Raw genomic sequence first — 12,939 nt, 5'->3', positions numbered from 1 at the left:
ATGTTGTAGCATGTATCAGTACTTTATGTAATGGAATAGTATTTCATTGTATGACATGCCACAGTCCGTTTGTTAATTCATCATTTGATGGACAAACTAATGAGTAAGTTGCCTCTTTTGGCTATTATGAACCATGCTGCTATGAACAGTCAGGTACACATTTTTGTGTGAAGAGCTGTTTTTAACACTCTTGGGTATATGCCAAGGAATGGAATTGCTAGGTCATATGGTAACTCTGTTTAACTTTTGGAGGAACTACCAAATTATTTTCCCGAATTGGCTGCACCATTTTACATTCTACCAGCAGTATATGAGGGTTTCAGTTTCTTCACATCCTTATCAATACTTGTTACTGTCTTTTTTATTATATATACTATTCATATTTGTGGGTATGAAGTGATATTTCATTGTGGTTTTGGTTTACAATTCTCTGAAGACTAATAATGTCGGTCTCATGTACTTACTGGCCATTTATTTATTTTCAGAGAAATATTTACTCAAATTCTGAGTCTTTTTAGAATTGGGTTGTCAATTATTGAATTTTAAGAGTTCTTTATATATTCTGGATCCTACACGCTGGTCAGATACATGATTTACAAGTATTTTGTTCCTTTCTGTGGATTGTATCTTCACTTTCTTAATAGTGTCCTAGGAACACAACAGTTTTGAACTTTGATGAGATCTAATTTATCTATTTTTTCTTTGGTTTCTTGTACTTTTAATTGTTATAGCTAAGAAACCATTGTCTATGAAGATTTATCTCTGTTCTAAGAGTTTTAGCTCTTACATTTTGGTCATAGATCCATTTTGAGTTAATTTTTATGTATGGTGTGAGATAGGGATCCAGTTTCATTCTGTGCAGATACTCAGTTGGCCCAGCACCATTTGTTGAAAAGGCTGTTCTTTCCTTACTGAATTGTCATGGCACTTTTTTTGAAGATCAGTGGACCAAATGTGGTCTTCTTTTTGGACTCACTCTTCCCTTCACTGATTTATATATGTCTGTCCTTATACCATTACCATAGTCGTGATCACTACTGCTTTGGAAGTGTGAGTCCTCCCTCCAACTTTGTTCTTTTTCAAGGTCTCTTGCGTTTCCATATGAATTTTGGGGTCAGTTTGTCAGTTTCTGCAAAAAAGACAGCTGGGGATCGGGATTGCTCACATGAATAGATCAGTTTGGGAATATCGCCATTTTGTGACATTGTAACAATGTGTCTCTTAAGTCTCATTTAACCTATAGGCCTTCCTTCTTTTTAAATTCAGGTTTTGTTTCATTTGTATTTTGTTTGTGAAGAAACTATCCTTGTCCGGTAGAGTTTCTCACACTGGATTTTGCTTGATTGCATCCCCGCAGTGTTCCTTTACATCCTGTGTTTCTCATAAAATGTAATTAGATCTAGAGCTTGATCAGGTCAAGTTGATTTTTTGCTAAGAAACTTCTTATGTTGTGTTCTTGTACTTCTTCTCATCATCATTATTTTAATTAGCGTACTCTTATGTGCATTTCTTAGTTCACTTACTGTACCATGGGAACCATTGCGTATCTGTATATAAAGAGCTTCTTCCTTCCTTTTTAAGGCTGTGTAGTATTCCATTATGTGGTTGTACCATAGTATATTTATCCCGTTTTTTTAATTGATGAACATTTAGATTGTTTCCATTCTTTCTGTCATGATGTTGTATTAAAAAACCCTATACATGCATCATTTTTTTTATATTCACAAATATATATCAGGTTAAATATTTAAAATTATTGGGTCAAAAAGGATATACATTAGTAATTTAGCTAAGTATTGCCAAATTGCCCTGCAAAGAAGTTATTCCTAGTTTATGTTCCCCCCCGCCAGCACCGTAGGAACTCCATCTCACTGATGTTATCTTTTTAATATACAGGAGACTTGCTAAACTGCTTAAATAGAATAAGTATTTACTGCATGTTTGTATGCATGCACATATATAATACTGCATCTTAATCATCTTTCAACTAGTTAATTAGTAGTGCCGTATCTGGTGCTTATTCCCTGGTAGGAACTATTCGCATGAATCAGTGGAAAGGAAAACTCGCGTAGGGTCTTTATATCAAGGCAGGCACGTGTTTCAGAGGCTTCTCTTTTGCCATTCTAAATCTCCTCCTCTTCCCCCTTCCTACATTCTTACAGCAGAAGCTGGGCAAGAAATACCCTCTTGCTAGGAGCTAAGGCCACACAGGAAGACTATCTGCTGTATGTTGCTTCAAAGTCTTATCCTCAGCACTAGAAGGATTTGCCCCCGCCCCCAGTCCCCCAGAAGATAGCTCTGTGGCCCCAGTGGAGATTCAGCCCCACCCCCACCCCCCACCAGAGGCTTTGGACTTAAGCTCTGAGCAGAGTCAGTGAATGCACAAGTAGACCCCATCTACTCTCAAGTCACGCATCTGTGTGCATCCCGACACAGTCTCTGTTAGTAATTCCCAGTGTTAATTTGGTATGACAATGCGGTTCCGCAAATGCAGCAGTTGGCAGAAAACTTCACCAAATGGGTCAGATCAGAGGGCACCATTTTGTTCTCTTTGGACAGTTAACTGTTTTTGGAATGAAATCTGTGTCAGACTCACAGTCTCTTCTTTCTTGAAACCTCCTAGACAATGGGGAGATGTGGTCCTGTGGCTTAAGCTCTGCCGACGCCACAGAGGTCCGGCTTTTTGGTTGCATTTCCGCGGCTGACTGCCGCCCTTCCCTTAGGCCAGCCTAGTCCTCCGCAGGTGCTCTGAGCTTGATCCTTCTTTTCTGTCTAAGAAATTCACCCTTGAAATACTTAATAAAATGTCATATCTCACGGAATAGCTTCACATAAATTATTTTTCTAAGTAACTGACTCATACCCTTATGTCAGGGGTTTTTTTTTTTAAACAACCAAATATTTCTGACAGAACATTGAAAGTATCATGGTATATGTGACTTACAAATACAGTGATTGTTCAAGTAATAAATGGCATACAGTTTGATGGTAGGTCCCACATTTTCATACATACCGCCCAAATAAATGTAGCCACTTGGAGCGAACCTCTGTGAAGCGTCTTTAACATACTTTCCTGCGCTCTCACACATCATGGTCACCGGCCTGCCCTGCTTGGGCGGGCCCTGCGCTGTATGTCCAAGGGGTGGGGAAGGAAGGGCCCTTGCCCCCCAGAGACTCAGGCTTAAAGGGGAACAGAGACAAGCAGTCCCTGTCGTCTGTAGGGCTGTTCGGTCTTCTACCGCCTTCCTGCCTGTAGATATAGGGGTGCCCGTGTGGGACTCTTCCTCCCTAATTTTTTTTTACATATTTTATTTATTTATTCCTAGAGAGAGGGGAAGGGAGGGAGAAAGAGAGGGAGAGAAACATCAGTGTGTGAGACAACCACCCATGCCCAGGACTGGCCTGCAACCCAGGCACATGCCCTGACCAGAGATCATACAGGCGACCTTTGGCTTTGCAGGACGGTGCCCAACCCACTGAACTACACCAATCAGGGCTGTTCCTCCCTAATTTAAGTGGCCCAGGATCTTTGGATTTTTGTATTTGCCTTTAAGGAAAAAAAAAAAAATGTCCAAATAGGCACTATATGAAGGGCATTCAAAAAAAGACCCTGAAATTATCTTCTGGAGGGCGGGCCCCTTGTACTACAGGCCCCCCTGCTAGGTGAGTGTTCTAGGAGCCCATCCGTGTCAGTGTACAAGCTGGCGTTGTCGTGAGAGGCTGTGCTTGGCTTCAGTGAATTTTTTTAAGACTCTCTGAATGCATTTGCCTACTTCACGATGGGTGATTTATGAGCGCACCTGCCCGTGCCACGCTGAAGTGTTCAGCAGTTTTTGACCAAGAACAGCATGACCCTTATGACCTGCCCCCCTTATTCACCTGATCTTGTTCTGAGCAATTTTTTTTGTTGTTGTTTTCCTGGATGAAAAAAGTCCCCAAAGGGAAACATTTTGCCCAGGTGGAAGAGGTGAAACAGAAAAACTGCCAAAGCACTAAAAGACATCAAAGTCAATGCCTGTTTGTCCTAGGCAGTGGAAAAAACATCTCTGTAGGTGTATTGTTTTAAATGGGGAGTACTTTGAAGGGGCTTGAAGTTTAAATGTGTAAGAATAAACAATTTTTATAAAATAAATTCCATTGTTTGGGTCCCTCCTCATATGTACATAATAGAAATTCTAAAGGGAATGTATTTTTTCCGGATGTTGCCATGCATATACCTGGGCATGTTCCCTCTCCCCCCTACCCCTGCACCAAAGTGTTATTTATATCATCAACCTCCACCACTTTCATTTAGCATGGTATCTTGTAGACCATTCATTACCACTAAACACAGATGCTTTACTCTTCTTAGTGGCTGAATGGCAGTTGTTACCTAACTGCTCCCCTATTGATGCGTATTTCCATTGTCTGTGGTCTTTAGCTGCCGTCAGCAGTGCTGCACTGAATGTTCTCATGTGAACACCATTTAAGTCTGAAGGACGTTGCTGAGTTGCCCTCTGCCCTGCCCGCAGCGGATAAAGATGCCTGCTCCCCATCGCTTCCCTCTTTAAGGGCTGGTTATTCTCCTGTGTTTAAAGTCCATCTGTTTCTTTTTCTGTGACTCTTCATGTCTCTGTCCACTTTTCTGTTCAGTTGGTTGGTTGATTTTGGAAGAACTCTTTATATCTTACAGAAATTAGCTTTTGTGATAGTTGTTTCAAGTATAGTATTGGCCTTTACTTCCTTGTGGCCTTTTTATCACCATCTCAGCAGTCATGGTCAGCTCTCATTTCACTTTTCTGCATCTCCAGGTTTTAACATTGCTTATCTTTTTTTTTTTTTAATCGTTGCCTGTGGACATGCTTAATTATTTTAGAGAGGGAGAAGGAGGCAGGGAGTGGGACGGGGGGGAGAATAGATGTAAGAGAGAAACATCAATCGGTTGTGTCTTGTACACGGGAACCAAACCTGCAACCTAGGAATGTGCCCTGACTGGGGAATTGAACCTGCAGTCTTTCAGTCTCTGGGATGACGCTCGAGCCAACTGAGCCACACTGGCCAGGACAACATTACCTATATTAACAGCTTTTTTCTCCCCTTATTAGAACTTACAGTAAGGCAAGCAAGTATACCGAGCTCCTGAACTCTGTGTCTGGCCAGTTGAGATCTCTTTTAGCTCCTCGGTGTATTTCTTGCTTACTCCTGATTTTCTGCGCTTGGAACCGTGTCTACTGTTCATGTTTACACGCACTGTTAGTTAGGGGTTTGTTAGGACAAAACCCTAGAAGGTAATATGCTTGTCAGCCTGAAGTTTGAACTCCAGCTCTTACCCTGCAGTGAGAGCTCAGGAATCATTTTAGCACGTTATTTTTTTATTCAGATTAGTTTAACATTTTCTGCTCTAAGTGGCCTCTAACCTTAGCAAGTCATTTGACCTCCCGCATCAATAAAAGGAGGGATAATACATGCATGCCAGGTTGCAGTGGTTAAGTGAGGCTGGAAACATTTAGAAGGGAGGAATGGAGTAGAGTTCTTAACTTTCCTTTAACCTTTAAGTCCTGCGTTTTCTAGATTAAGGCTGTCACGAAAGTGGCAGCGTAATTGGGAGTGTCCTGGGGCAAAAGAGCCTCAGCCTACTTGGTGACATTCCGCATGATCTTAAAATGGTCCCTGACTGTTTTCCGTTTCCTCAATTGTAAAAGAGAAACACGGCTCCGAGGTGGGGGATGCAGGACTGCTGCCTGCACAGGTTGGCCTGAGCCCCCCGGGGGAAGCCCTCAGCGCAGGGCCTGGCCGCTGGCAAGCAGACCACCCACTCTGGGAGAGCGTGATGAAGATAAAGTCCTCCCTCCTTCTTTGCAGAGGCCTCGTCCTGCGTGTCTCTGGGCAGCACGTCCCTGAGCAGCCCCGCCATCCACTGCCCCTCCGCCGCGGTGTGTATCGGCATCCTCCCGGGCTTGGGCGCCTACTCCGGGAGCAGCGACTCTGAGTCCAGCTCGGACAGCGAAGGCACTATCAACGCCACTGGCAAGATCGTCTCCTCCATCTTCCGAACCAACACCTTCCTCGAGGCCCCCTAGCCGCTGTGTCCTTGTCACAAGGAGCTCCTCCCCAGGAGGGGACTGGATGGTGCCTCTGCCTCCAGGCATTACCTCCCTCAGAGAACTTTTGGTCGGCTCCCTGTGCACACCGTGACAGTTTTAACCTCTCTAAAAATGTGCCGGGATTCACCTGTGGCACGACTTGTGTTTGGTCTCTCCTTCCACTCCTGTGCAGACGCCCACACCTGTCTCACCGCCTTTTTCCTCACTGACATGGTGGGGGGTGCTGGGGCCCAGCAGGAACTCCCCTGGAAGTGCCCTGGGAAGGCAGGACAGCGGGCCTGCACGGGGTTTGGGTTAGGTGGTTTTCTTGGGGTTCTGGGGGTTTTGTTTTTGTTTTTGTTTTTTTTCTTTTCCAACAGCACAGGGAGGCAAGGGCCATTTTTGGGCAGGCGTCATTTTAAACATCTTATTCTAGACGGACGCGCTGTTTGGTTGTACCGCCTTGTGGCAGCGCGTGGCGGAGCCGCCCTGGTGACGACCTGGTGCAGTCCCCTGGAACTAACCGACTCTCGATGTTGTGTGACTAAGATTAAAAACCACGTCCGCAGAGGTGTCAGTTAACACTCATCATTCAGCGTGAAGTGTTTCCTTACTTTTGGAAAACTTAGTCCTCCTCCCTTTACCTAATCCCATTTAAGACTCTAAACCTTAGAGAAGCAGACACGGGCCTCATTTCAGCATAGCCAGAAATCAGAGGCGCTACTAGGTATGTGGATGAGGCGACTTATTTTTGGCAGCTCCTGGGTTCCTGGTACTGAAGATCAGTGGGACGCACCTGCATGTTCTGACTGTACTCTGTACCCTGTCGAGGTTCCTCTCTGGTTGACACCTTTATTGTTGTGGCTTCCAACTATGAAGCTATTTTTAGCCTGAAGGTACTGCCCTAGTCCTTTCCTCCTCTTTTCTGCTGCCCCCCCCGCCCCACTCTTTTCTCTTCCCAGACAGAGCAGCTCCAAGGCTGTGAGCAGCCAAGACCTGGAGGTGCTGCCCCACCTCCACGTCTGAGCAGGAGGAAAGGACGGAAGGAGCAGGTATGGAGGCCTCGGGGACAGAGGTTGCCATGGGCTTGAAAAAGGGCTATCGCCGCCGCCTCTCCCCCCCACCCTCCAGGGGAACAGGCCTGTGCAGTTCTTCTTCCCTTGGGTTCCTGCGTCAGTTGTTTCCACCTCCCTGCGTGTGAGATGGAGAGAGAGACACCAGGGCATGTTGACGCCGTGATGCTGGCAGGCAGAGAAGCTTCAGGGGCAGAGAGGCCCCTGGATCTCGTCCAGCCCTCTCCTTTCCCCTCCAGTGCAGCGCCGTTCTGGTGGCCGCTGGCAGATGGTGACTCCCCTTCACCCGTAACGGATGCCTTGCGCATCTTCCTCCTTTTCAGAACTACTCTGTGCTAATTGCTCCTGACTGTCAGGACAGGCGCGTCGGCTCCATTCTAACAGACGAGACGTTTGGGTGAAACTGTGTAGGCACCCTCTGCCTCTCTGCCTCATTGTTCCTGCGATTGTGCTGTCAGCATTGCGGAACGTCCCCAGATCAAACCTCGGATCATTTTAGGAGGCAGAGTGGAATCAAAGTCGCCCTGTTGGTGTGGTTTGACTTTTTACGAGGCCCTTTCTCCACCCCACAGCCTCTGTTGATGTTGGGAGAAGTTGACAAAGGGTTGCAGGAATTTAAAACATGCTTAATTTGAAGGCTCATAACAAGACCTTGCTTTTCCTGTGCTGAGTCTGTGCTCCCAGCCCCCTTCCCATCTACTGGAACAGCTCAAGTGGGTCGAAGGCTGAGGCCCTTCACACCGAGATTTCTGCTCATGTATCTCAGATGAAGTCAAGGATCACGGGTGGACCGCTGGAACTGAAACCGGTTCTGTAGAAACCGGTGAGAGCGAAGCAGGACCCGGTCTGCCCCACAGGAGGCAGCCTCAGAAAGCACCCAGGGTAGAGCGCGCAGTTCAAACCCGAAGAACAGAAAACAGGGCGGGGAGGAAACACTGCTTTAAACCATAAAGTACAGCACTCTTGCCTTACTAGACGACTGGGGTTTTATAAGTAGAGAAGAAGGGATAAAAACAAAGTTTGGGGTGGGTTACTTTAAACTCATTTACATTGCCGTGAGTAGTAATACTCTCACTGCGCGAGGCAGAAGCTCGTCTCTGAGGACCCTGTCGCCAGCTCTATTTGGATTACCTAGTGTGTGTCACACCTTGTGCTCTCGACCACGTCCCGCTAGCCACCGGTGCTCGGCGCTGGCGCCCACCTAGGTGGGGAGAAGGGGAGCATGGAATTCCAAGCATCAGTTTCCATCTGTAACGATGCTGGCGTGACGGGCCTACCGAGGTGGCTGGTGCCCTGTTCAGGGGCGCTGCCCCAGCCCCCGGGAGGAGACACAGCTGGCTCTTCAAATTCAGGGGCGTGGGGAGGGCACCTGAGCCTTTTTCAGGAACATTCTAGACTGAAAGTCAAGCTCCGAACTAGGAGTGACTCAGGCTTGTCCCTTGCATTTTTTTCACTGTCCACCTCATACGTTCTCCCCTTCTGGCTGCCTCCGTTCCACCCAAGAAAAGCTTGATGTGCCTAAGATGTTTTCCTCTGCTTCTCCCTGGGAATTGGCGTGGTTCCGTCTCCTGTGGGTATACCGTAACGGCTGTGAGATTGGAGCCAGATGTGTACTTGCTGGGGCACTTGAGCAAGGTCCTTACCCACTGTGGGCCTGTTTCCTCCTCAGTCAGTAGGAATAACAACACCAACTTCCTTGCGAGGGTGAATGATAACCTAGGCCAGCCCTTTGCTGTGGTGTCTGGCCCACTGCGCTCAGGGAGTAGTCGCCGCCCTCGTCAGTACTGTCAGCAGTGGCCTCCCCCGTGTCTGCGTGGGGTGGCCGGAGCTCCCGTTAGCGTGATGTGCAGCAGGTCTGTCCGTCCCACCGACTCGGTTGCAGCTAGAACACCGACAGGATGGGGGGGTCAGCTCCGGCCGTCACAGCACCAACCACCAGCTTGTCCTGTGTGCTTCCCTCCCAGCTAAATGTTAATTGCTCAGGCACACACGGTTCTTTGGCTCGGATGTCCTAGCTGTGGGCATATGGCTCAGCTGTCACCTAAAGCCCCTCCAGAAAAACAAAAAGGAGACTGTCGTGTGAGTTCCCAGGGGTTCTTGGGAAAGGAGGCTCTGGGCAGTCCTGTAACCCTCTCGGGAGCTGGGGAGGTGTCCCTGAAGGGTATTGCAGCTGGCTTTTGGTTCCTACAGAATCAGCAGACACATCGAAAGCTTAGGATGAAAAGAAAAGATGAAGATAACCCCTCACTCATCTCCACCAGATAAACACTTGGCTGCGGGTGTTACCAGGCTCCCGTAGGTGGGAATCTGCCCGGTGCATCTCCCAGGTATAAAGAAGGCCACTACTAGTAATTACCGGGGAGAGTAGGTCAAGGTGAGTGACTTCCCAGGTTCAGTAGAGAGGAAGGACAAACTCACCGGCTTGAGCAGAAGACCCTTCCTTATAGGGTTCAGGGAGGACATTCAATGCAGCGGAGCCCGTGTGGGCTCTGGAGCCTGATAGGATGGATGGGCTTCTCCGCTTGTTTCCCTATCTCCACAGTGGTCGTAGAGGGGCTGTTGGAAGGGCTCGCCGAGATTACACCTGTAAAGCACTTAAACACGGAGCGGGAAACAGCTTAATACAAGTGTCAGCTGTTACTGGTTATACCAAAGCCTGTGGCGAAGCGGCTGCCTGGAGCTCCTGGGGGAGGGGATAGGAGAGAAAGATGTGTCGTGCAGAAGAGGGAGGGAACTGAAGGACGGCTAGGGGGCCAGAAACTGGCCTCCTGGCTGGGTTCGTGGAGTGGGGCCTGAGCCCAGAGAGGCCCGACGGAGAAAGCAGCGGCTGCTGTCAGCAGGACAGGAGCAGCCTTAGCATCCTGAGGCCAGAGAGCCTGCACACACTGCAGACCACGGGGCAGACCCCATGTCTGGGAGACCTGGATGGGCAGCAGATGGGTGTGTGTGTAAGGAGCGTTGGAGCACATGGGTCAGAGTGTGGACCAAGAGCAAGAAGGGGTGGTGACCACGTGGTATTGGCTGGGCCAATGTGTGGGGACTGCGGAAGCACCTGACGTGGGCTCTGTAGGGGCCAGGAAACCTACAGCCGCTGGCGGGGGCCCGTGCATTCTGCTCGTTCACAGGGCTTCCTGGGCACGTGTGTTCCCTGGGCCCGGCTCCGTGCCAGTGTGAGGAGGGCAGCTGCTGCTGTGGGATGCAGGCCCGCAGGTGATGGCCCCGCCCTCACAGGCCTGCTTGGGGGAGGGGTTTTTGGGTTCCTGTCCCAGATCCCGAGCCCCTCGGGTCTCGGCTGAGGAAGGAGCTGACACAGGGACGTCCGAGACTCCTTTATTACCCTGAGTGTAACAAATAGAACACGGTCACAGCATTGCAAACAGCAGGAATCAGGTGTGGGCCACGACAGAGCGCACCACAGACACGTTCCTCTCAGAGTCGGCAGCTAGTTACGATTGTAAAAATTTTATTCTCTGTAATAACAATAATTATTCCACGAAAATTATACAAAGTACATTCAATAATTAAGAATGGCAGGGACAGGAAGAGAGGAAGCCAGTCTGGCCTGGAAGCATCATTAGTCGATTCCAACAAAGGAAGCCCAGCTGGGCTGGGGGGAACGTGGGGGTGGAGGTCCGATTGTAAAAAATAAACGTGGATCATTAAAAAAAAAAAAAAAATGGCCACCCATAAGGAAGCAGGGTGAGCGTGCACGTTCCTGGGGGAGGGGCCCGGGCGGCATGCTGCTGCTGCGCGGGCTGGCGCTCAGGCGGGGTCCGAGTGGGTGGGGGGCAGGTTTTTATGCTTGAAATACTGCACAACTTGTTGGGGCAGCTCCGCCAGCACAGCTTTGGCCAATGTCTCTTTTGCTGCCTGCAGGGTGGAGGGTGGGGGTTAGAGAGGAGAGAATTAGGGTTGCCGAGCAGCAGCTGTGGGGGCGCCAGTCCCGGAGAGCTGCTCTGGGAGGGGTCCCTGGAGGACAGCATCGGCTGCGGGCCAAGGCTGTCAGAAGCTGACATTCCCTGTCCCTGTCCGCGTCCGCAAACCTGCCATTGGTAGCAGTACCTTTCTGTAGGTGAAGTGTAACTCTTACCGTGAGCACTTGCGATGCCTGAGGGTACCATTTTAGGAAGAATTTGTCTGTGGGGGGCTTTTCAGGGTGAGAGCCATTGCAAGGCGCATTGCACAGCCTACTCATCTGGCAAACGTTTCCCGAGCACCTTCTTGGCTGGTGTAAACGAGCCATGACCAGCACAGGCTCGGCATGGGGACGTGCTTGGTCAGCATCGCGGGAGTGAATGGTGGTCCATGCCGGGCCTCTGTGCTCAGCCAGCACTCCAGAGGAGGGGCTGAGCCATCTCAGGCAAACCCAGAGGGGGCTGGGCAGAGGTGTGAGGGCCACTGGGAATGAAATGGTGCTCAGTCCTTGCTGGGACCTGCTGAGCTGAGTGCCCAGAGGGGCCCGTGTGCCTGAGAGAACTGGGGCCCAAAGAGGTCAAGGACTGGTCCAAGGCCATGCAGTGTGCCTCTGTTCAAAGCAAAGGCCGCAGGCTGGCAGTACAGGGCTGGCGTCTGAGAGGCTCTGCCCGCTCTGGGACTCTGTGGGGCCAGCCGCCAGGAAGCCAGCCACAGCCTCCTTTGGGCAGACTTGGGGTCCTCTGCAGATAGGAGGCCATCCTAAGATCACCCTGGTTTTCCCTCTGTGAGGCTGGGTGAGATGTGGTTATGAGGAAGGCCTGCCTCACCTTTGGGCCTCTGCTTACCCCTCTGTCCTCTGAAAATCTTTGCCTGGCAGCTGCCTGACCGCTGGTCAGTTAGAGGGCAGGTCCTCGGGGAGCCCCTGCCTAAGCCTCCACCTGGACTGGGTGCTGCTGCTGTGTCCCATCACAGCACTCACTGAAGCAAGTGCTTGCACTGTTACGTGGTCTCATCTGGGGGCAGGCCTGGCAGGGCATCAGGCGCATAGTGGGCCCTTAGGAAGTGTGCAGTCAGTGGAGCTGAGGGTGGAGGAGCCTAGGCCTGGGTGGACAATCCCAAGACCTTCATCCTCGGTTATTACGGCCCTTGGGATCCTGTAACGCCACCTCCCCAGCCTGGGCCACACTCACGTTGCGGAACTCTCGAAAGGGCACGAACTGCACGATGTCTCGGGCCGCTTCCTCCCCAGTGTGGGAGCGCAGGATGCGGCTGTCGCCGTCCAGGAACTCCATGGCAGCAAAGTCGGCGTTGCCCACACCCACGATGATGATGGACATGGGCAGCTTGGAAGCCTGCACCACGGCGTGCCGTGTCTCCTCCATGTCACTGATGACCCCGTCCGTGATGATGAGGAGGATGAAGTACTGCTGCAGGGAGGAGGTCAGCGGGCACTCAGCAGGGCCCTGAGTCCCCTGGCCCCCCGCCCCCGTCCTTCCTATTCCAACTCCTTAAGCCCTCTGACCCCCGGGAGGAAGGTGACTCCTTCCCCAGCTATAGCCTAATCCCGGCCACCCCCCACGGGACCCAGGAGCTGGGGCCTCTTGTCTGTTTAAACTGTTACCCTGCCTCAGCCAGAGCATAAGCTGCCCCGGTCCTCCTGCCCTGCATGTCATCTCCGAGCGCCCAGTGGGGGCCTAGGACTTAAGACCCAACTCTGCTGGTCACTACATAGTGGGTCTGAGTTACTCTCTGTGCCTCAGTGCCATCATCTTCAAAGTGGCAGTGGCGTGGCCCCCAAGTACCTCAAAGAGAGCGTGCCTGCCCCGTGGCAGCGGCTCGTTCGCTAATCAATAGTTACATTCCGGGCAGGCCGGCCGGCGGCCCGGGAA

The 12,939-nt window shown here is 50.3% G+C and overlaps 2 protein-coding genes across 2 annotated transcripts in view; one reads left to right on the top strand and one right to left on the bottom strand.

The window, feature by feature from the left end:
- PSME3IP1 (proteasome activator subunit 3 interacting protein 1) overlaps nucleotides 1-7,106 on the top strand; it is a 28,479-nt gene extending 21,373 nt beyond the window's left edge. Inside the window, exon 7 of the mRNA XM_054570360.1 lies at nucleotides 5,842-7,106. Coding sequence (XP_054426335.1) covers nucleotides 5,842-6,059 — 218 coding nt within the window. The 3' untranslated portion in view covers nucleotides 6,060-7,106. The remainder of the gene's footprint in view (nucleotides 1-5,841) is intronic.
- A 3,502-nt stretch (nucleotides 7,107-10,608) lies between these two features.
- Nucleotides 10,609-12,939, bottom strand: part of CPNE2 (copine 2) — a 39,442-nt gene continuing 37,111 nt past the window's right edge. The window contains exons 15-16 of the mRNA XM_054570359.1: nucleotides 12,241-12,477; nucleotides 10,609-11,005 (exon numbers count right to left, since the gene is read on the bottom strand). Coding sequence (XP_054426334.1) covers nucleotides 10,898-11,005; nucleotides 12,241-12,477 — 345 coding nt within the window. The 3' untranslated portion in view covers nucleotides 10,609-10,897. The remainder of the gene's footprint in view (nucleotides 11,006-12,240; nucleotides 12,478-12,939) is intronic.

Source organism: Pteronotus mesoamericanus, unplaced genomic scaffold (assembly GCF_021234165.1).
Source record: "Pteronotus mesoamericanus isolate MK-2021 breed Mesoamerican mustached bat unplaced genomic scaffold, CSHL_Meso_final contig_202, whole genome shotgun sequence".
NCBI lineage: Eukaryota > Metazoa > Chordata > Mammalia > Chiroptera > Mormoopidae > Pteronotus > Pteronotus mesoamericanus.
The sequence above is the reverse complement of the archived record's forward strand: the minus strand, read 5'-3'. Positions and strand labels throughout refer to the sequence as shown.